This window comes from Hyposmocoma kahamanoa, unplaced genomic scaffold (genome assembly GCF_003589595.1).
Source record: "Hyposmocoma kahamanoa isolate Upper Pololo Valley unplaced genomic scaffold, ASM358959v1 78, whole genome shotgun sequence".
Lineage (NCBI taxonomy): Eukaryota > Metazoa > Arthropoda > Insecta > Lepidoptera > Cosmopterigidae > Hyposmocoma > Hyposmocoma kahamanoa.
This window is the reverse complement of record NW_020653945.1, coordinates 4,878,515-4,901,629: the sequence shown is the minus strand read 5'-3', so window position 1 is coordinate 4,901,629 and position 23,115 is coordinate 4,878,515. Positions and strand designations below refer to the sequence as shown.

General features: G+C 37.5%; 2 protein-coding genes across 2 annotated transcripts in view; both read right to left on the bottom strand.

Annotated features, from left to right (window-relative positions):
* LOC113232776 (UPF0605 protein GA14893-like) overlaps positions 1 to 23,115 on the bottom strand; it is a 28,759-nt gene that overhangs the window by 3,076 nt on the left and 2,568 nt on the right. The window contains exons 2-7 of the mRNA XM_026467561.1: positions 16,581 to 16,719; positions 15,627 to 15,723; positions 11,460 to 11,635; positions 11,002 to 11,164; positions 10,227 to 10,365; positions 244 to 342 (exon numbers count right to left, since the gene is read on the bottom strand). Of these exons, the coding sequence (XP_026323346.1) occupies positions 244 to 342; positions 10,227 to 10,365; positions 11,002 to 11,164; positions 11,460 to 11,635; positions 15,627 to 15,723; positions 16,581 to 16,719 (813 nt within the window). The remainder of the gene's footprint in view (positions 1 to 243; positions 343 to 10,226; positions 10,366 to 11,001; positions 11,165 to 11,459; positions 11,636 to 15,626; positions 15,724 to 16,580; positions 16,720 to 23,115) is intronic.
* Positions 698 to 9,984, bottom strand: LOC113232774 (probable elongator complex protein 3). Its single transcript, XM_026467559.1, has 7 exons — positions 9,407 to 9,984; positions 8,437 to 8,601; positions 8,044 to 8,158; positions 3,992 to 4,242; positions 2,876 to 3,041; positions 1,979 to 2,191; positions 698 to 984 (listed from the first exon to the last, which is right to left on the bottom strand). Exons 1-7 carry the CDS (start codon positions 9,967 to 9,969, stop codon positions 790 to 792), a joined length of 1,668 nt encoding a protein of 555 aa, XP_026323344.1. The 5' UTR covers positions 9,970 to 9,984; the 3' UTR covers positions 698 to 789.

The window sequence follows — 23,115 nt, the reverse complement described above, 5'->3', positions numbered from 1 at the left end:
TGCGTCCAGAGACGTGTCCCGTGTAGTTGGGCAGCATGCCGTGTATAAATAAATGCCTTCAAGTTACCTGAACATGAATCCAGAGACTTGTCCAACATAGTTGGGCGACGTAACCCGCGTAGTCTGGCAGCATTCGGTATTTAAATGCCTTGTTAAAAAGTTACCTGTACATGCATCTAGAGACGTGTTCTGTGGTAGCTGTGTAACATACAGTGTATAAAACGCCTTATAAAGTAAGGTTACCTAAACATGCATCCAGGAACGTGTCCCGCGTAGTTGGGCAGCATGCCGACGTGTTTGTGGTATATTTCAGTCGGGTTGATGGACAGCGGAGGGTCGGGTCTGCGAATGTCAAGGATGGGTAAGGAAAACGGAAATGTCAGGAATACAATTCAGGATGTACTGTGGGACCAAAGTATAGCAATTGGATGCATTCAGAGGTAAATCGGACACAATTTTATAAAAGTAGTCGCTGCTTATGTAGAGGATTTACACATACATAAGCAGTCAGTATATTACGCATGTCTCCCACTGGGGTAGACAGGGACAAAACCTCTATTTTCACAATTTGTATTGGCTTACCTTCGCCTTAATCCTGAAAAATGCAGATTTACGGTTTAGCTTAAAAATATTGGGAAATACTGAAACAATCATGTTAAATTTATCTTATTTATTAAATTATTCTTATGTATAAGATAGGCTATACAAGTTTGTACAGGTGGCGGGCTCTCTAGCAACATTTTAAGATAAATTTACGGCTCTTCAAATTATACTTATTTCCCATTTATATTACACGAGCATTTTAACCATGTAAGGCCCTTCAAGGTGGTATCCAATCTTAGAGTAGTAATTGCGAGTGCCTACGCCAGATATGACTGCGATCTTATCAGAGCCGTGTTCTTCCCGAGCTATGCGCTCTGCTTCCTCCATTAGAAGCATACCGAACCCTTGGTGTTGAAATTTTGTCGGATCCCTTGCGTTTACCTGAAAAAGGTGCACCCATTGCAACAATTTATCAGTTATATTTTATTTTCATTGAATATCATAATGTTTTTACCTACCATGATATTCATATATTTTTATGAAAATATTTCACTACAGGCCTATGAACTGAGCCGGTTCCTAAGGTAACTGCGGATTCGGGAGGAGTGACAGTTTACGTAACAGTTATGTCGCGCTGCAAACGGAATAATTTCAACAAGATTTTTCTGACGATATTCAATAACAAATTAATTGAAAAAAGTGCCAAATGAATAAAAATATCTTTATTAACTTTCACAAAAGAAACATACATATACCTATGGTCCTCATATGTTCTTGAATATAATTTCGTATATGAAAGTCTGGTGTCTATACTAGGAATAACCTGAGTTATAGAGCACCAGGCTGTCACCTTTACTCCTATAGACAGACGCAAGAAAGATAGGCAAAGATAAGAAGGAACGTGTACTTAAACAATTACAAAGCAAAAATGAGAACCAACTGGTGTTAAATTAGTTTTCAATATATTAGAAAACGATTGTAAATGATTGTTGTTTTGTTGTAAGTGTGTATGTGTGTGCTATTGAATATCGTCAGAAAAATCTTGTTGAACTTCTCCTGTATGCAGCGCGACATAACTGTTACGTAAACTGACACTCCTCCCGCGCCGCGCAGCTACCTCAGGAACCGACACAGCTCAGCGGTAGGCCCTGTAGTCTGTTGTTATTATTATTGACACAAAAGGTTGAACAAAGATAAAGAAAAATTCTTTCAATCCGACTGAACTCGAACCACCGTTTGTAACCACGTTGAGGCAACAGACGCAGGTCCAGGTGGATCGAAGGAATATTTCTTTCTGTTTGTTCGATATTTCCATAAATAATATTTCATCAGTTATGAATTGATTAATCAATATATTACACCTTGTAGTTTGTGGTCTTTTGTGTGGGCAGATTAAAATATGTATGTAAATATAGGTCATATAAGTGAAACTTACGGGAACTACAGATCCGTAAACGTGTAACTCTCTGACAATACTGCATTGTTTAAAGTCAGCATTGGGTCCAGGCTTCAATTCCGGTCTGTAAGTAGCGGAAGCGCATTTTCTAAGCCTCAGTAGACCGACTAAGATATCCTGATCCGGGTCTTCGTATGCGAGGAAGGTCTCCCAACCACCGTTAGCCACGTAATCACGTCTTATCAATTCTACCTATAAATTTCAAGTTATTATTAATATTTTATAGTCATATAAGAGTGACTATATAATAGTAGGCGGAGCTTGCTACTAGTATCAACAATACATGTATTATGCAGGTACTTTCCATTTTGATATCTGAATACCGGTATCAATCGGGATCATATTATTTACTTAAAGGTACCGGAACTCAACAGCGGCTCCGGTGATGTCGCCATGTTACTACTTTTTTTCGTCTCACTACAGCCACGATCGGTAATGAGAAGAAAAAAGGCCCCAGGGGTTTTATTTGGGGCATTATAGTCAAGTTTTAGTAACAGTAGAGTTCCTTGTGAAAGAGTTACTCCGGGAAGTACTGCCACTTACCTATTTCTGCCGCCAAGCAGTAATGTCAGCATTACTGTGTTCCGGTTTTGAAGGGTAATTGTGCTGGTGAAATTAAAGGCACATGGGACTCGTCAACTTATGTCTCAGGGTGACGGACTTGCGCTCGTATCCGGCAGTGCCACTAAAATGTTTGCGATTTAAAGCTCTAAGTGGCACTGCAACAGTTATGGAGAGGCGTGCAGCTTACCATCTGCGCGGCGCATGACTTGTTCGGTCGTCCCGTTATTTGACATTATATAAAAAAAAGTTAGCCTGCATGCAATCATGCTATTTACGTGCAAGTGTGATGATTTTTTTTTTGAATAAAGTCACCTCATAAGGCCGAACTCTGTTGTGTATTTCTTGAATACCAACTTCTCTGGTCCTGACATCTCTACAGTCAGTGCCTAAGTCGGCCATCCGCGCTAAGGCCAATTCTCTGAGATTCCCATGTTCAACACCAGAGGATACCAGCGGCATTGGTATGTCGCGCTGGACTCTGAAAGTTTATAGAATCGACTATAAAAATAAAGAATTTTTAGTTCATGAAATAACATGTCAGGGTGTGGCAGAATATCACTGCGGCTCTCCCATAACAGTATTACATAAGTTAAAATTAATAAAGTAGTACCTTTTGAAGACATTTTAAACATTTTTACACCAAATTATAATTGTAATAAAAGTGATATTGGTTACTTAATTGCTTAAATATTAATCACAAACGGTACTTATAATTTTATACTTTGTTTTTTATTATTTTAGATATGCTTTTATATTATTTATAATTCAGACTCTTAGCCTACATTAGTACCTAATAATTAACAATGATTTCATCCTTTGAGTGAGTTTCCACAGACAATCAAATTTCTTATCATATTCAAGATGCTATTATTGCTGCCCCACTCTGGTAAAAAACATGCATTAGGTTGGTCAAACAGTCCTTGCATGATTAAAGTGTACACGAAACCGAAATCATCCCCTAGTTTGCCACCCTTAGAGGTGGAATATTTTCTTCAAATTGAAATGGGACCAAGACCGAGGTAGCCTCTTTCCAACAAAAAAAGAACCAAAATCGGTTCACTAATCATGTAACATACATACATACATCTTTCCAGTAATGTCCAAATTTTTTTTATCAATAAAAATTCTATCTTATAGAATATAGCTGTAAGTATCATTTGGTGGTCTATTTAATTCTGTACTAAATTATAAATTTTATTTTTGAGTTTAAATTGTATTAAATCTTTGTAATGTTATGATCCACGTTAGTTGAAATAAATGATTCATTATTATTATTATTACTATCAAAGTCTATTCAAAGAATTTTGTAAAGACAGAAACAAGTGAAAATTTTATTATGTCTGGCAAATATGGTGGATGAGGTAACACATCCTAACATTGTTGATTGACAGTGGGATGTCTCTGAAGTCACACTAGTGTAAACCCTACCTGTAAACCCTAGTCCATGGTGGCACCAATGCCAATATCTTAGCAACCAGGTCAACCAAGGTCGAAGGTGGATAACTCTTGTATCTACCAGTCTTCCATAACTCGTAAAGCCCAGTGCCTCTGATGACCAATGTTGGGTAGATCTTGAGTCCATCAGCTCGAAATGCTGGGTTTTCAAAGAACTCTTTAAATTGTTCTACATCCCTTTCGAAATCCACATTTGGGAGATCGGGCATCATGTGGGCTACAATCTGGGAACAAATGTATAGGAATAACAATATTAACTTATATAAATGCACGGTGTAACAAAAAGGTGCAACATTTTTATATTTTGCACTCATGATAAAAAACTAAGGCAAAAAGAAAAAAATTTGTTACTGATACTGATGCTCAAACCTATTGAATACTGATTTATCATAAAACGAGGGACACATTAGAGTCGCAGGGTTCTACATGGATGTTTGCAGGGCTCAGGAATGACAATCTTGATGTCACTTCTTTTTAATATGAAGGATTACAAACAAGTGGTCGAGCCACTTGTTGGAAGGTGGTCATTCTTGCCTATGGATATTTGCAATACAAGTTTACTTGCTTTTTGAAGAACCCCAATGTCATAATGCAAAGAAAACACTTCACGGAGTCCATTCCACATCTTGTAAACAGGAGATATTGACACACAAACAAAAAAATTAAATTCTGCACCCAAATTCAGAACCCTTCAATATTTTAATGTTCTGAATAAAGTTTGTAGCCTTTGCCGGTCGAGAAGCTCGAGTAATCGTACGGGTGGACGTCATTTCGGTTCGGTTTCGAATACGACAGTTTGACGTTCGATTCGAGTGTTGTGAATAAAAATTTAAAAAAATCATACGATATCAAATTGAACAGGTCGACAACTGAGTTATCATAAGGTTCTGAATCGACCCCCAGGGATGTCACTGCACACAAATATACAAGAGCCTTGATTGAAACTGGAGATACAAACAAGTCACAGGTCTCTATTCCAAACCACATCAAAAGCACAGTGCAATACTGTTTACAGTCAAAAACTGACATGACAGGCAAATGACTCCACTCCACCTGATGTTAAGTGGAAAGTGGTATCTAAACGCGAAGGAACCTAGTGCAGCGATGAAACCCTCACTGCACTAGCCACCTCCACCCTGCCTGCCTACAATATGCCTCTTCACGCCTCGTTTGAAGGACCCCATATCATAAGAGGGAGGGAAGACATGTGCCGGAAGGGAGTTCCATTTGTCAACTGTGCGGCAGAGAAAGGAGCCACCAAACCTTTTAGTACGCGATGGAATGCGGCAGGTAGTGAAACGGTGACTACGAAGGCCAGCACGCGTGCTTCTAAGCAGGAACGGGGAAGGGGGGATGAGGTTGAACAGCTCTTCAGAGCACTCACCATGGTACATGCGGTAAAAGGCGCTAAGCGATGCAACATCTCTACGCAGTTGCAGAGGTTCAAGGCGTGATGAGACCTCTTCGTCGCCTATAATTCGAGTAGCACGACGCTGTAATTTATCCAAGGCATCGAGTAGGTACTTGGCGGAGCCGTCCCACAAGTGCGAACAATACTCAACGCAAGACCGGACCTGTGTTTTGTACAGCAGGCATAACTGGTCCGGCGTGAAAAAACGTCGCACCTTGTTCAGGACTCCGAGTTTCCGTGAGGCTGTTTTGATCACAGATTCGATGTAGCTCCTTGGATTCAAATCACAGCAGATTTCCATACCGAGCAAGGTAAAACTGCTCTGAGGTGAGAGTGCTGTGCTCATCAGAGAAGGCATGGGAAGGAACGGCGACAATTTTGTTGTTAACGCGCAAACCTGTGTTTTCTTGGCGTTGAACTCAACAAGATTTCTAGATCCCCATGCAGAGATGAGGTCCAATATCCTATTGAGCTCACCGACAAGATTAGATCGCTCTCTGTCAGTATCGGCGCGCCCAGCTGCGGGGAATCCGTGATATCCCCCATGAACAGTGCTATCATCTGCATAACAATAAGTACGCTAGAAGGTCACCCGTTGATCGTTTCGGACGAAACCCATACTGCCGATCATTAATTATGGAGTGATCTTCTAGGTATTGGGTCAGTTGTTTGTTAAGGATCCGCTCTAAAACCTTGCACATTATGGAAGTAATGGCTATGGGACGGTAATTATGCGGGTCTGATCGGTCGCCTTTTTTGGGAACTGGTTGCACATTAGCCTCTCTCCAAGAGTCCGGCACACGACCTGAAGAGAGTGACAGACGATACAGTCGCGTTAGCACGGGGGTCAACTCAGCTGCGCAGCTCCTAAGTACAATCGCTGGGATACCATCAGGACCACTAGCTTTCCGGACGTCGAGAGACTGCAGCTGCGTACGCACATCGCATTGTCTGATACGAATATCAGACATCGTGTAGCCACAGTGAGGTAGAGTTGGTGGCTGTGCGTTACAGTCGTCGAGACAGGAGTTAGCCGCAAACAGATTTGCCAAGAGGTCGGCTTTATCTTGCGGCTTGTGGGCTAGATTGCCGTCAGAATATCTCAGCGGGGGCAGCGAGGGCTGGCAGAAGTTCGACGCAACGGCTCTGGCCAGACGCCAGTAACTACGACTACCAGTGGGATGCGTCAGGAGTTCTTGGCCAACTCGTGCGACGCGCTGAGCATCCGCTCTGATGTACGCTCTTTTGCAAGACCTGGTGGCATTATTGTAGGCTGTTTTAAGTGAGTTCGTATTGGGATCGTCTGAAGCTCGACCCTTGATCCAAGCGAGGTATGCAGTCTGTTTGTTCTCAACAGCCACAGCACACTCGCGGTTGAACCAGCGGTTGCGCCTCCCTTTACTGACGACATCCGAATGCGGGATGTAGTATTCCATCCCGATTAAGATCTCATCAGCAACGGCAGTCGCGCTAGCTGTTGGATCCACCTCACTAAAACAGCGCTGCCGCCAAGGAACGGATGCAAAATAGTCTCGCATACCGTACCAATCTGCCGACGTATAATGCCAAATGCGGCGTTTAGCCACGGTAGGTGGTGGTGGCAGTAACGTTGCCACTTTAGTGGATATCAAGCAGTGATCCGAAGTGCCCAGAGGGGCTTGGACCTCCACCCGATATCCAGCCGGGCGAGACGTCAGCAGAAGGTCCAACAAAGAGGGCGCGTCACCAACCCTATCTGGTATCCGGGTGGGCTGGTTTACCAGTTGGGTTAAATCGTGTGTGAGAGCGAATGTGTGGGCAGTTCTTCCAGCATGGTCAGTTTTAGAGGAACTTAACCACGACTGGTGATGAATGGTGGTGAATGGTGAGCATTGAAGTCCCCTAAAAACACCAATTCCGCTGTAGGAAACTGCGCCTGCGCGTCATCTGCCGCCCGAGTAAGGTGGTCTATGAGACGAGTTGACTGGAGTTGAATAGCCTAGCCCCTTAGTATAATAGGCATAGCCCCCTACTAGACGGACGAATGAACTAGTAAGGGCGGCGGGTAACCGATGGATGCACATTGCGTCCGAGCGTCTAGTCTATCAATTTTTAGGGGAGCCTATGTTCAGCAGTGGACGTCTTCCGGCTGATATGATGATGATGAGTTGTTTGTTATCAAAACACAAGTACGACCACAAACTCATTGAAATGTGTTTTTATGTTAAAAGCATAATAAATAACTTTTTTTCAGTAGCTGTTCTTTTTTGTTATAAAAATATAAGTGCACATTTGACCTCAATCGCACCTGATGGAAAGCGACAATGAGGTCGACAATGAAGCATGCACACCTAAATAATGCCTATTTCACTCTTGCCTTGAAAAGGGAATACATCTGCATGCAGGGAATTCCACTCTGTAGCCATTCTTCATATAAATGTAGAAGCATAATGCTTCAAACAAATCTTTGGAATACATCAAATCCACATTAAATCATGCAGAGTGTGCAAGGCAAATGCAATTGCAATGCACACTCTCCGTGATATCCTGTAGTACACCAATAAGTAGGCAACTTTACAGCAGTGTTCAAGGTAAGTTTTCAGATTATACCAATTGCAACATTAAAAGACTTCACCTTAAATCCAGCATCTTTTGCAAGATTGAAATTTTCACAAACAGCCTTCACTGTATGCCCTCTATTTGTGTCTCTAGCAATATCCTCATGCACTGATTGCACTCCAATTTCCAATCTGAATTAAAATCAACATTTAATATTGTTAAGTAGTAACACCTACATAAAAGAAATTTTAAATTGATCTAATTCTGTACAGTCCAGTATAAAGCGCATTATTTTAATACTTGATCATTTTTTAACTCAGTTACATTAATTTCGGAAATTACCTAAAACAAACAAAGGTAAACTTCTTCTGTACAAATAAGTGTTAATTCGGTCAATCAGTTTGAAACTTATAAGGGAGCTTTCTTAACCCATCACACGGAAACCTGACAGGCATATGTATTATTTTACCTGGTGCATCCATAATTAAGCAAGTCAGTTATATGCCTGTTCAAACAATAGTCTGGCCTGGTTTCTATTGTGATACCGATACATTTAGTCTTTGCTTTCTCACTGTACTTCACAGCCTCTGCTACACAACTTGATGTATGGCCAGATAGAGCATCGTGGAGATTCCTGAAAAGTAATAGACTCTTTGTATTACACTTTAGACATAATATCTCCTACTTAAAATAGCAAAATTTTAAACACTGAATTATATCCACACAGAATGTTTAATTAATATTTTCAATAATGAGAACACCTTCAAATTACTCGCTTCTAGGAGCGCTACAATGGCACCACTACTTATTTTCATAAAACATTTGAATTGCTGTCCCATCACCATTGTCGTGACATGCAAGTGCTGAAAAGCGCCAGAAAGGGTCTGTAAAAATCTTTATATTTGTGTAATAGCCAGGGTTTCAATGGCGGCACCATTACATCCAGGTTTATGACTTCATTTTTGGTCAAAAAACTATTGCAGCAAATTTTGATAATGATGTTGTATTATATGTTTTGTATTATAACTTGGTAAAGAATCAAAAATAAGATTTTAGTAAATTGAATTTGAAGCACCTCCGACTGTTGTGGCAGTCGAGCAGAGAGTGACCATGGTACGAAAACAAAATGAGAAAGTGAAGGAAAATGGAACAATTCAAATTTAAAATTTAAATACAAGTACATAAAATAAAAAATGATAAGATACAAGCGGAGAGAGGCAATACAAAAAGGTGAGATGACGGTGTAAGGAGGTCACACCGTCACAGCGCTACTTTTACAGTCACAGTTAGTGAACTAAGAATTACAGAGGAAACGCTACAGACGCGTGGCTGTCACGTTACTGCAGTCAGTGTAAAGTTAACAAAAATAATAATATTAAATATGTACAACAGTCTTCAACATTTATATTTCTATTTAGAAATCGATATATCACACTTACCTAATGAAATAATCTCTGTAGTCCTCAGGCAGACTCATAAAAGTCCCACCCATGACTATGAACTCCACTTTATCAACACTATGGCCCAGTTGCTTCAACTGTTCCACTCTGTGTCTGGTTTGCAAGTATGGATTATACCGGGCTCGTATAGCTCTCATAGATGTAGGCTCATAACCAGTATAGCTTTGGGTAGAGTACTCGAAATCTGAGTCTGGACCCCCAGGACAATACACACAGATGTTACCAGTGAAGTTTATATGCGGACATCTGTGCGGTTTGCACATTACTGCGACAACAGCTATACCAGACGCTGTACGGATTGGTTTTGCCTTCAACTTCGGAAGTAGGATACTCTTAGCATCCGCCGGCACAGCTGCGATAATATCGACGAGTCTAGGCGACGTACTAAGCCCATACTTCGAAGAAATACGAGTTTTCATCTTGTTGAGGTTAACATCTTTACCTTGACGATGTGCGACTAATAACTCCTGTATAATCTCGGAAATCACTATCACCATTTTCTCCTCTTTCGAGAGATTTGGCAAAAGCTTTTTCTTCGCCATTTTACGTTTATTTTATGCAATTATTTTAATTATGTAGTAATTTACGCGTGTTACGAATCGTACAGATAATCAAAATCCGTTTTGTTTGACATTTTGTATCAATGTTGCTATTTTTAAAATATAATTTTTGACTACCATTTATTTAAAGTTTAGTTTCCCATTTAAGAATCTACCATTAATATTTATTCAACTAAAAATAAAATACTTTGTACGAATGTAAAGTGAAATGTTTCGCTAGTAACGTAATTTCTACTTACTTGACCACATTCACTGGGGCCCATTCAGTGCTTTGCCGTCGCCTATAGTTCGACGAAAAATCGCATAGTGCAGAATTCGTAAGTTTCTTCGAACTTTCCCCGAAACGATGGAAAGCGTACGGTACGTGTCCCATAAAACCTGCCAACAATACATCATAAACTCAGCCAATTTACAATATGACGGGTCGACATTAGACATAATGACGACCCTAGGTAATTCATTACAAAGATATTTTATATTAATTTTAACTGTTGTCATGAGTCATGACAAATCACGACAGATACAAACGTCAAAATAACGTGGCTATGTTTGAAAATCACGTAATTATAAAATCTAAGCCGTTTCAATAAACCAACCTGAATTTATGGGTAGGCCAATAATAAATTATTAAAATATGGCGGAGAAACGAGAACCCAAGCAGATGGGAAGGATTAAAAACATTTGAAACTTACGGGCTGATTGTGACGGATCAAAACCCCATATTTGATTCCTTACGAATGAATTATGTACCTTAGCGTAAGACATGATTCACAATAAATGTAAAAAAAACCAGTTTTTCTTTTTCAAATTTACAAAACTTCAGTATTACAAAAAACAATAATTATGATATATTTATCTACATTTTTACCGTTTCTATAGCAACGAGAATAGTGCCTAAAAAGATTTACACAAAAAGTTTTGATGTGCTTCAAATTTTTAAGGAGAGTTTACGTAAATCATTTGTGAGAGATCCATGTATCCATAGATAGGTACATAAAATGTCCATAATCTCACCTTTCTTGACATATTTCTCATTATCATCATTATCCATAAAGTAAGGGCTGACAGCATGCGCAGCTGGTCCTAACTTCGCCTCATCCATTGGTAAGTCCCTCAGTATACCCGCACATTCGGGCCTCACAGCTATCAATGGCAGTTTGAACTCTGCGGTTGCCGACTAAAGGGGAAAATACATTAGTTTCTCGATCACCAAGTATCAGAACATCAAGAATACCATATGACCATCTCAAAAGCTTTATGCTATACATTCTTTTTTCACGTCCTTCATGCCTTCATTCCGTTCCTTCGTAATATATTTTTATTATCAATCTTCTCCTTCCATGCTCCTCAATTCCTATCATCTTCATTCAGCTTCAATTTTCCGACGTTTCCATTATCTAATTGATCAACAACTTTGTCTCTTATCTCTCTTCCGTCCATCTTCATCCATCTCCTCTCTTCTTCTGACTTACGAATCGATCCTTCAGGTCCCAAGGCTGTCCTTTTCCGGCTTGCAGATCGTTGATTCGTTCGAGCTGCTGCCGCGCTGCCCGTGTGTCCAACTGAAGCCGTTGAAACTCTGATAGAGCCTCAGTTGCTGCCACTGTGTAACGCTGACCGAAGTGTGCGTTTAAACGAGGCACAAAACCTAGTAAACATTTTTTAAATTCAATTTCTCTCGCAAGGAGATTTTTTCGAGTCTTCAGGTTTCTGGTAATTTGAATAGGTAAGTATTTAAGTTATTATTTTTTTTACACAATGTTTGACAATAATTTCATCTCAACATTGCAGGTCCTTCAGTAAGTTTGAGGAGTATCTTTTACGTGCATTTGGATTTAATAGGCATCCCTCCATTACAGCTAACTTTGTCTGTTTGTTTTGATTATATTAAAATTAGTACAAAAATAATAAAAATAAATGATTTAATCACAGAATACAAGTTATTTTATTATACAGCTGTTAAAATAAATTTGAACCACAAAAAGTTTGCAAGTCACCGTCGAATGCAAAATAACAAAATTACTTAGAAGCGACGATAGTTCCGTTAGCTGCGCCCGCGCACTTGTTCAAATGCCTGTAATCTTACACCGCCATAACTAGAGCGGCGGATAAGGGCATGTACCGTTTCGTTGCTAGCCACAGCTTGAACTGCTCTAATTTCCGGTAAAATGAAACTATTTAAGAAATACTCTACAGATGCCCTTCGGGTTTTTCATATGTAAACAAAAACCACTTCCCTTTTACCATCGCATTAGGCAATAACCACATGCAACCCACTTGCTACGATCCTGACATACATATACATATACATATACATATACATACATGTTTAGCATCATCAATACGCATAAATTAAGATAATTCAGATTTAATACAGATTTTTTATGATACCCTTAATCAACGGTACGGGGTCAAGAGCATGTCAAGCTTGACACTTAAAACTTAAAACCAACTCTATGTCGCTTACGATAAGAACGGTCCAAAGTACAAAGTGTCAAGTTTGACGTGCTCTTGACTGCACTAACCAAATTCAAGTTACATAAAACTGTTGTAATCTGGTTAAAAAACCACAGAATAAAAACCAGGGATTTGTATTCACTTGAGATAAAATTAATGTAACTGAACTACTAAAGGAACTATCCATTGTAAGCAAAGCTTATAACTGATTAATTTAAGTAGGCGTCAAATATAGATCTAAATACGTTGAGAAACACGCGGGAATGTTAATCATACTTATAAACTCTCACAATCACTTAGTACCTAAGTACCTATACATTGCAGAGCCAGTCATTTTCAAAGGCGCCGCGGGCAATGACGTCTTCTGTTTTACCTATCCCATGGCAGTGGCACTTCAAGGAGGGGGTCACGAATTTCAATCCAAGGATCGTATTCTAGAACTCTACTCAATACTCAAATCAGGATCTGAGTATGATTTCAAGCACTGGAAATACGACCCTAATGGCAGAGACTTGAGTATGATTTCGAGTGCTTTAAACCATACTCAAATCCGACCGTTATGGTCGTATTCTCTCGTATGCTCAAGTCAGGACTTGAGTATTGCAGTGAGCACTGAAAATCATACTCCAGTCCTTGCCATTAGGGTCGTATTTCCAGTGCTTGAAATCATACTCAAGTCTGCTCAAATCCTGACTTGAGCATTGAGTAGAATTCTGGAATACGACCCTAAGATAATTTATTAGAGTACTTACGAAACCGAGGAACATTTCACTGTCAATACGTCTCTCTTCTTTGTTATTAAGTAGCTACTTACGGATTACGGAGGCAGCTACTTGCCTACACTATTTAATTAAATGAAATCTCTGCATACATTTCAATGACTTTTTAGGGATTACAAATTAAAAGACATTTTTATTAAACTTTCTGGTCGTAATTTACGAGTTTGATCTCAGGGCCACATTGTCTATGGGGCAGGAAATTAAGCCGTCAATTTGCAGATATCTTTCTGGCCTCATTCAATACAAGTACCTACATGTACTTAGATAGAATTCGGCTAGCCAAAGATAACATTGGACATTCCTTAATAATTTTTACATCACATCACATCATTATGGCAAAATGTCCAATAGTTTTGAGATGCATATAAGTATGACATCGTAATTGTCAACGATGGATGCTCTACACAGTGAATAAATGAAACTAGGTTGTAGCTAATCTACAATTGTACCTACATGATTGTACGTAATTGTTATACATATAACATCATTTTTGTTTATTTATTTTTTCCATAAAGAAAAATTCCTAATAATGTCGTCGCAATTTTGTCAGGACCACAAAGCGACAGTTTGCTGTAATCCGACCCTGAGCATAACAATACTGTTTTGCAGGAAACCGAGACATTCCTGGGTGAGTCATGGAAACTGAATCATTCGGATCAGGTACCGTAGCTATATTGACTTAAGCTTTACAAAGAGTGCCTAAGAGATTTCTCATTCCCAGTATAGTTTTCTTTAAAAATTGCCGACATTTTAGAAGATTTAATTGTAAGTATTACAGGGCTATTTATAAAATACTGACAACCTCGCAGGACTCTATTACTAACGTCATTTCACGACTTTTTTACAAAACGTAATGAATTTACCAAAAATAATCTTTTATGTTTTTGATGTACCTACTAATTATTTCATTTCATTTCACCCTGCGACATAAGTTGATAAGTCCCATATGCATGTAAATTCATCAGCACTCTCACCCTTCCAAACTAGAACCTTGCAATGCTCACATTACGTACCTACTATTTGGCGGCAGAAATAGGTAAGGTGGCAGTATATCCCTGGACGAACTTTTTCACAAGAAGCTCTACTGCTAGTAGTAATATATAGGTCCAACCATGCGAGCATCCTCCCCGACGACACCCACACCCACTCCTGCTGGTATTTACGCTAGTGCTTTCTTTTGTTACATCACAGAGTTTGCACCATTTAGAGCGATATATTTAAATATTTTGAATTTTGTGAAATGAAAAAAAGGAAAGTAAAATCTAATGAATTATTTATTAGTCATGAAACAAAAGTTCTTGTTTATGTAGTTAGTTGTATGTCTAGTGAGGTTGTTAATATTTTTCAAACAACCCTGTCTATAAGTCGTGCATTGTGTGTTTCCGTAAGCTAGATGTTTTTGGTAACATGATTATCAGTCACAGATACGAGTATATAGTATATATTATGTATAGTTAAATTTATAACCTGGACTAGTACTAGTAGTATCACATATGCGTAGTATATTTCCGTACGAGATCCTTTAGTATCATTAGTACAGGTACAAAAATTTTATGTATTATTTTTTTTACTATAAATAAACATAAGTTACTCCTTTTTAAATCAGTGTTACGACTCCGGTGGTTGGAATTACATTCATAGAGGTGTATTACACGGCGTCACCACAATAATTCCTCTAATCATACGTTACTTTGCAACTACATCCGTGCGCGGGTAGTTATCGTCAGCCTCGCCCCATCTAAGACTCGAGTTAACCTTCCTAATTTTGTTGAATTTTCAACAATCAGTTGGATATGGAAACGCACACATTTTCCTGTATGCAGATAGCGCCTTGATGTACGCAGTTGTTGTACGTAAATAAGTTTGTACTGGTGTATGGGGTGTCTAGGGTGTGATTAAACCTGTTTTGATGTAAGTATGTTTGACCTTCTCTAGTAGAATATTTATTGTTTAAATACAACTTTAAAAATTCCATATGTGAAAAAAACATAAATAATAATATTTTTAGAATATTGCGGACTTATAATCTTTACAGGAGCCCCGTGCCCACCAGTGGGACGTATAATTTGGTTGACGATGATGAATATTGTGAATTGAAAAACACGTTGTCAATAACATTTAGGTATAAACAAATGTAAGCCAACGAATGTTTTATGACGTACAAACACAATCAAGTCAGTACATTGCTCTCATAAACCAGGTGGTGTTATTTTACATGACTATATATTTATTTAATTAAAGTGAATGTTTGAACTTTTAGCGAGACCAGAAAGACCTGAGCAACGTTAACTAACACGTAGCAAAAGTCATATTTAATAGACTTACGAAGGTAAAACTTTCAATAAATATGATTAAAAACTTCAAATTCTTTTGCAAAAGAAGAAAAAACAAATAAAAACGCACCCTCATAACCGGGAATCATGGGATGTTTGTACACTGGATCGCCATTGCGAAATCTTGCATTCACTGTATCCACATCAGTTTGAGCTGGACGATAGATCTGGAATGGTTTTTTGAATATAAAATAAGAGGCAAACTAGCCGACAAATTGCATAACGGTTTACAGCACCATAAGAGCTATCTATGCGTTACGGCCTTTACTCGCTTTTTTTAAGAACGCTTCAAGATTGAATAGGATTAACGGCAAGACCGGACTTAAAGTTTGAGCGTTTTTATTTATACATATAAGAGAAGGACTTAGTGGTTAATACGACCTACTTAACCAATTACATATGGCACATATTATCATACTTCATTGAAGTAAAAATAAAACAAATCTATTGTCCTTTTGAGAACTGATGATGAAACGTAAAAATGTTATTGCAATTCGCTAAAAAATAAATATTCAAAAAGCCGGATTTACATTTGTCTGACGCGTCGTGTCGTGAGACGTCAGAAAGGTATCGGCTTCATACATTTAATATGGTTAGATTTATATTAGTGTGTCGCAATCTGACGTGATAGTTTGTGCTGTGTGTATGAAATCGATACCGTTCTGACGAGGCACGACACGGCACGAGGACACATCAGACAAATGTAAATCCGGCTTAAATTGTGACATCACAAGCGGGGTTAATAAGGATATCGAAAAAAGATTTTCAGATTTAATTCGACGTTTTAATGTGAGTTAAATAGAGAAATTAAAATAATAATACCCCATAGTAGCATTTTATAAAGGAAAACAAAATGGAAGCAACTAATTTTGATAGAAAAGTTATTTAAGTACTATTTATTCGGTGAGAAATCGATATATGTATTTTTTTGGCGACTCATAGAAGTTATATACTCTGTTGGATGAAATATACCATCGATAATGTGTATATCAAAATAACGATTGTTCTAGATGTAAACACTGACTTGAAAATCATCAGAAGTGCGATCAGAGAGAACGAGCCTTTCCGAGTGCCTGACGCTGGGGTCCAACAGAATCTTGTGCGTGGTAGAGCCATACGTATTCCCGATGCGGTACTTGTATTCAGGACAGTGTCCAGTGTACCTGTTGGTCAAAAAGACGAATAATAAAACACCTGGATTTAAAATCTATGGAGTTCAATTTTGGATCCTAGTGTGACGATGCTGACCTCGTTTATCGTCATTCTACCTTTTTATCTTCCACTTTTCTGGTTCCTGGCAAAATTTTTTAAAATTTTGAATCGTTCTCGAATTATATTTTCCTTCACTATTCTTACGTTTGTCCTATCCGTCATCACTACCATCAAAATTTTTGAAACGAGGAAATTTTCCCAAAAATCACCTTCATTCCTTATTGTTAAACTTCACGACGATTACCAACTGTTAAAATTATTAGTTACATAGGCCCTTTTGGGATGAATTGTGCATTGTGTTATTTAGTTTCATTGGAAGTGTTATATAATAATTCTACATTTTCTTTATATAATTTTATTATTTGTTACAGCCTTTCTTTTCCTATTTTATCATCTTACAATAAATCTTGTGGACTGAGACTTCTGCATTCTCATTTCTCTAAGGCTAGGCTGCACTAGTATATTATAAATATAACTGACTAGAAGCTGTGGCACAAACACCTGAGGTCTATTTTCGTTCTCCGCCCAATAACCGTCCGAAACAATGACTGTTAAATAAATAATACTCGACTAAATTAAAAAACATTCTCAAGTATGAAGCTTCATACGCATCATGCGTCTTTTAATATATTTGACTGTAACTATTTCGGACGGTAACTTATCACAAAGTCGAAATTTTTTGTCCGAAATAATATTTGTTCGAATTTTCAGTACACCAAAAACCGAATTATATAACGAAACAGTTGTTCTATCAGAATATGTTGAATGTATATCGCAAAGACACAGTTAGGTTCGGTTAGGTTAGGTTAAGTTAAGTTTAAAAGAAAAAACATTTTCCTCTCGAAATTACTTTCGAGGTTATGAAATTTCGACCAAAAGTTATTTCTGGAAAATGTCATTTCGAACTACTGATAGGTAACCGTTTCGGACGTATGTCGGACCGAGAACGGGAGTAGACCCCCTGATCGGAGAACAAAGTTTATAGAGATGCTTCACCATATTTTGCGAAATGCTATAAAACAATTTTTGAAAATATGAGCATTGAGCCAAAAGATAGCTTTAAATTTTTCTCTTTGGACTTTGAACCAAAGATTTAAAACCCATCAGTTTCAGGCGAGGTTTCCTTATAACTTGATTTTCACCGGCTTACCTAAAATTTTCCACGTACCAAATACTACATTTTGTATTAAATTTTACGTGTAGAATAAGTTACTAACGATAATTTACACGCCTCGCCCCTGTTACCTATAGAATTATAGACACAGACAGACTCGTTTCCCAGTCAAGCGTATTATTGCAAAGTAAGATAAACCCTTGACAAAGGCATGCAATCATACCATAAAATATTTAAAAAACCGACTGAATGCGAGTAGAAATCGCACAATTACTATATATAGGTATTCCTTATCATGATAATAATTGCTTGCAATTAAAATAAATATTCGGTTTCATTTTTAATGTGTGTCTAACCTATTGCAGGAAATAGTGAAGTCATTTAAGATTTATTTTTAAAACTTGTTGTTTGGTCAAAACATTAATATTGTGCCTCGAGTTATTGTGTTGTTAGTTAACAATTTTGTTACAACACTAGTAAAGGGATGCATTTAAATGAAATTACATATCAAATATGGAGTTGGGCGCTTGGAATTTAGTTCTCACCTTTAAATCGTTGGTTCGTTTTTCGAGGTAGAGTCCCTGTTTTTTAAATAACATGAAAAGTAAATTACGTAAAATATGTAAATGCCTTTTTAGAACAGCAGCCTATCTCAACAGCAATCTCAGCAGCAGCATTAGAAAGATGGCTAAAAAAACTGAGACGTGTCTGCAGCGCAAAATTGATGAAATGCAAACAACCCCAATGTTGTTACGCGATTTTTCTAGCCAATGAAAAGCTTATTATGCCAGTCTCAATAAAATTTTACATTTTCTTAATAAATATCAGTTGTAAGTAAGAATTAATTTTGAACTGGGCCACAGCAGCGATATATAGATTAACTACTCCCTTTTATGCGCTTTCTTTCAAATTAACTTGTTTAATTAATATTATCTAAATAAAGAGGTCTCAGGCAATACATTTCAAAATAAATCCTTGCAAAACTTACTGGATAATCGATAATACCTACATAATAATATTATGCAAGAAACCTTGACAATCGACATCTTGCGTGTTTCATAAGTAAACCAACCTTATGTAATTTAGGCGCCAGACTTAAAAGTCGACACCAAAGGAACAAATTTTGCAATACATCGTTTTTTATTTACTTTAATTAATTTAAGATAATTTGCTTTTAAGATAATTTTACTAATAAGTATTTTAAGTTTCTCAATGATATTTGACGACCTACTTGGTCAAGTGGCTTCCACACCGTTTTTCATGGTGTCGCCATCTCTCGAGGTCGTCGCGCGTCTCGTTGTTTCCGATTTCCATAACACAAGTGCGATAATTACTTACTTTGGGATCAGAGCAACGTATGTGATATTGTCTAATGTATTATTTATGGAAATCAACGGTATTTTACGAGTTCCAGTAAGTAATTATATACATATATTTGAATACACGCAATTTTTATATTTATCTTTCAAATTGAATCAATGTAAGTACATAATGAATTACATTGCAAAAATATATAGCTACTTGTTTACATTTAAATTCACTTGTAGTACCTAGGTACATTATTATTAATAATAATAAAACATTTATTCATGAGCACATTTACAATAAAACGGTTAACAGTAAAGAGTTTCGGAAACGTGGACTAGTGCCAATGAAAAGGATGAATCCTCAGCACCATTGCTGTTTTTCAGGTTCCACCATACATGGAAATTTGCTGCTGACAATCGTCAAACTTCATAAGAATTACATTTTAAATTTATAGGACATGCTTAAAATTAATTTATTATTTCGATGAGCACACGATTAATTTATATTTTTTAAATAATTACATTAGTTTATTTTCCTTTGCATATGAAGTTTTTATTCTTTCTTTATTAATCTTATTTTCCTTATTTATAAGAAATGTAACTTAGAAGAGGGGGCTTCTAACACACAAGTACCTAATGTTTACTTACAAGTAGCCCCAACCGGATACTTTAATTTCACGATGCTTTAACAAATTTTCTAAAAGAATCTGTTTTTGGTTTGAGAGTATAACATTTAGAAAAATTAATTCGATACGGCTGGATTCGAACCGGCTCTGCCAATTAAGCCACGGAACGAGCCAGCAGACCTTACGAACTTTACCATGTGCTTCTTGCAGATCTTTGTTTATGGAGGTTCTCAATTCGACGGTATGTTTTTTTTTGTACGTTTGTTACGCGATAACTCCGCCATTTGTGAACCGTTATTGATGATTCTATTTTTGTTGGAAAGACCTCCATAGTGGTCCCATTTAATTTTAAGAAAATCATCCACCTCTGAAGGTTCACGCATGAATATTCATTTTTACAAATATCGCCTAAATTTTATTTTATTTTTTGTTTTATTGCGCACTTTCCGGTCACCGATTTCAATAATAATAATAATAACGCACACACTCAACATAGCCCCGCACTAGGGAAACCCTGTGTCCCGGGTGCCATGGATACACACTTAGACAACCACAAATTACACCCAAACTCACGAGAGAAATAAATGTAGGCCATACAAATATTTCTCCCGGCCCGGGAATCGAACCCGGGGACCTCTGCGTGGCAGTCCGGTATGGTAACCGTGCGGCCACGGAGGCAGTTATATATCAATAATCAATAAAACTTGGCAAACAGATGTGATTCCACGTACTTTTGAGGTCGCTTTTTTAGTAGGTACTCTGTACTGAGATTATTAATGACTTTTTTGCGTAGCGCCATCTGTGAGAAACTTATTTTAATTTTTACTCTTTTATTAAATTTTAAATTATAGTGTAGGTTCCCGTTCAATTGAGTAGCAAGTATATAGAAAAGAGTACCTATACCTCTGAAACTTTGATTTTGTGGCTGTCAAAGTGGTATTACTTAGTTACTTATTGGAATATTTACATATGTAATCTCACAAAACTAAACATATCTAGGTTCTTTTTCGTCAATTTGTAGAAGTTTGGTTTAAATACATTCATTTATTAGGTATTGATTTGAAATATAATATTCCCTTTTTGTCTTTAAATAAAGAGTAACACTACTTGTCGAAAATATTAATATCAAGCTTTAATATGTATAAGCTGATACATAACAGCTATCCTATAATTCCGTACCTCTTCCATAAACTGTAATTCTGCTTTCCCAACCCTTTTATTGGCTAAATGCGAAAGGAAAGCCAAATTATTATTATAAAAAAAGAGAAACACGAAAATTTTTACGTTTCCATAAAGGTACGCAAATTTCAACTTTCCATTGCCCAAAAGCAAAATTTTGCATGGAAATACAGTTTTTTCATGTGTTAGAAAATGATATTGATAACCTAGAAACAAAAATCGTGTTAGGTACATTGTGTTTTCTTATCTAATGTTTTTCCATTTTATATAATAATAATTCATCTTTACGAATTTCGCGTAACTAGGTTATTTGTTCATGTCCTTCCAAATATTATTTTCTCCCAAAGACATGTAGGCGAAGTGAGTAATTTAAAGCATACCTCGTGACCATGTCATTTAATTTCAAAAGACATTCCCACTTTTGGGCGCATTGTCCTCTTTATCTCACGAGAGCATTTTGGACCGACGGTCTTGAAACCCTGCTAAAATGGTATGGTGCAATAATGTTTTTACTTTCAATGTAAGGGTCAAGTCACACGAAAAGAACTGCAGCGCGCAGCGGCCTGAGAAACTGGCGATGGCGATGCGTGGCGCGAGTCTTCACGAAATAATGGCTTGCTTTGTCGCACTGTTGAATACTTTTAGTGTTCGGTCTAACTATATCGTTCAATGAATGTCGTGTAGCAATAAATACGGAGGATTTCAACTAATTCTTTTTTTATTTTATTCACACTTGCTACGTCGATACTCTCAAGTATAGTGTATCATCTATGGTCAATACCCGCCAGTGAAATGACGTAAAGCACATAGGCGGCGGCGGGGTTAACTAGTCGCTATAAGTCTCGCGCGATCTCAGGGCTGCTCGCGGCACCGCATTATCCCTTCTCTCATTTCAAATCAACTTGAACTATTGTCTTTAGAAGATGAGATTTAAAATGCTAGGCAATATTTTGCACCGAAAATGCTCCTCGGCTCGCTGCTTGCCGCTGCTCATTCAGTGTGACTTGAGACTTGACTCTAAGGGTAACTATTTCTAACCTGCTTGTGTATTTATAATTTAAAAGAGTTATTGTTTAATACGAGTTGCTGAAAATTCACTGCACGTCGAAGAATATTCGCTACCCTTGAAAAACGTGTGAGTATGAAAAAAAGTGTTAACCCTCTCGGTAGGGGAGACCCGTGCCCAGTAGTAAAACCTATATTATGTGTTGTTATGTAAACACTTTATTGTACCAAAAAAATTTTAACAATGTTAGTGTTCAAAGGCGAACTTATTCCATAAAGGGATTTCTTCCAGCTTATTCCAGCAGGATAGATTCATAGCATTTTGATATAATATAATGTGTATAATTAATTAATTACAAGCATACAATTAATTCGCACAAATTTTTTTGCTTCTATTTTATTTACAGGTACTGTAGGCGTGAAACTCCTTGCCGAATACTAGTACTATTTGTATACCCTTCATTGGGGTTGTATCTGTATCTAGATATTTTACTGGAACTTTTTAAGGTTAGTCACAGGAGGAGAAGCGGGAAAACTGTTTTGCTAGATCAAACGGTTTAGTTATTTATTATTAAATAGGTAATGATCTTATAAAAAATATACGATACACCTAAAAATGTTGTCCAAAGAATGTGTCCAAAAAATCCTAAAAACAGGCCAAAATAAAAGTCTAAAATGAATTATTTAAGAACAAAATATCTAACTTTGCTCAAAATTTTTATATGGAGATATTTCTCTTCATGTTGGTACCACAGAGAAGCTGTTAAATTTTGTTTTTCAATTGAAGCCCTATAGTTATCAAATTCACATTTATCCCAAAATTTGCAAATTGCCCAGCGGTTTAATGACACGCCGCGCCCGCCGTATTCCGTCAGTCGCCATCGGGCGCTTATCGATGTAAAATTTTCTCAGCTTATTCTCATTTTATTCATATTAATTTTCAGGGGTGGCCCCACACACCGCACCTCCTAAAATTAGGCTCGCGTTGAAATACCTCGCCTTAAGCTCACACTGAACAAGTATCTACTAGAGCGAGCGTGTACTCTCTTCGTCTATGCCGTCACTTACCAGCAAAGTCAAAGTCAAAGTCAAAGATTATTTATTCCATAGGTAAAA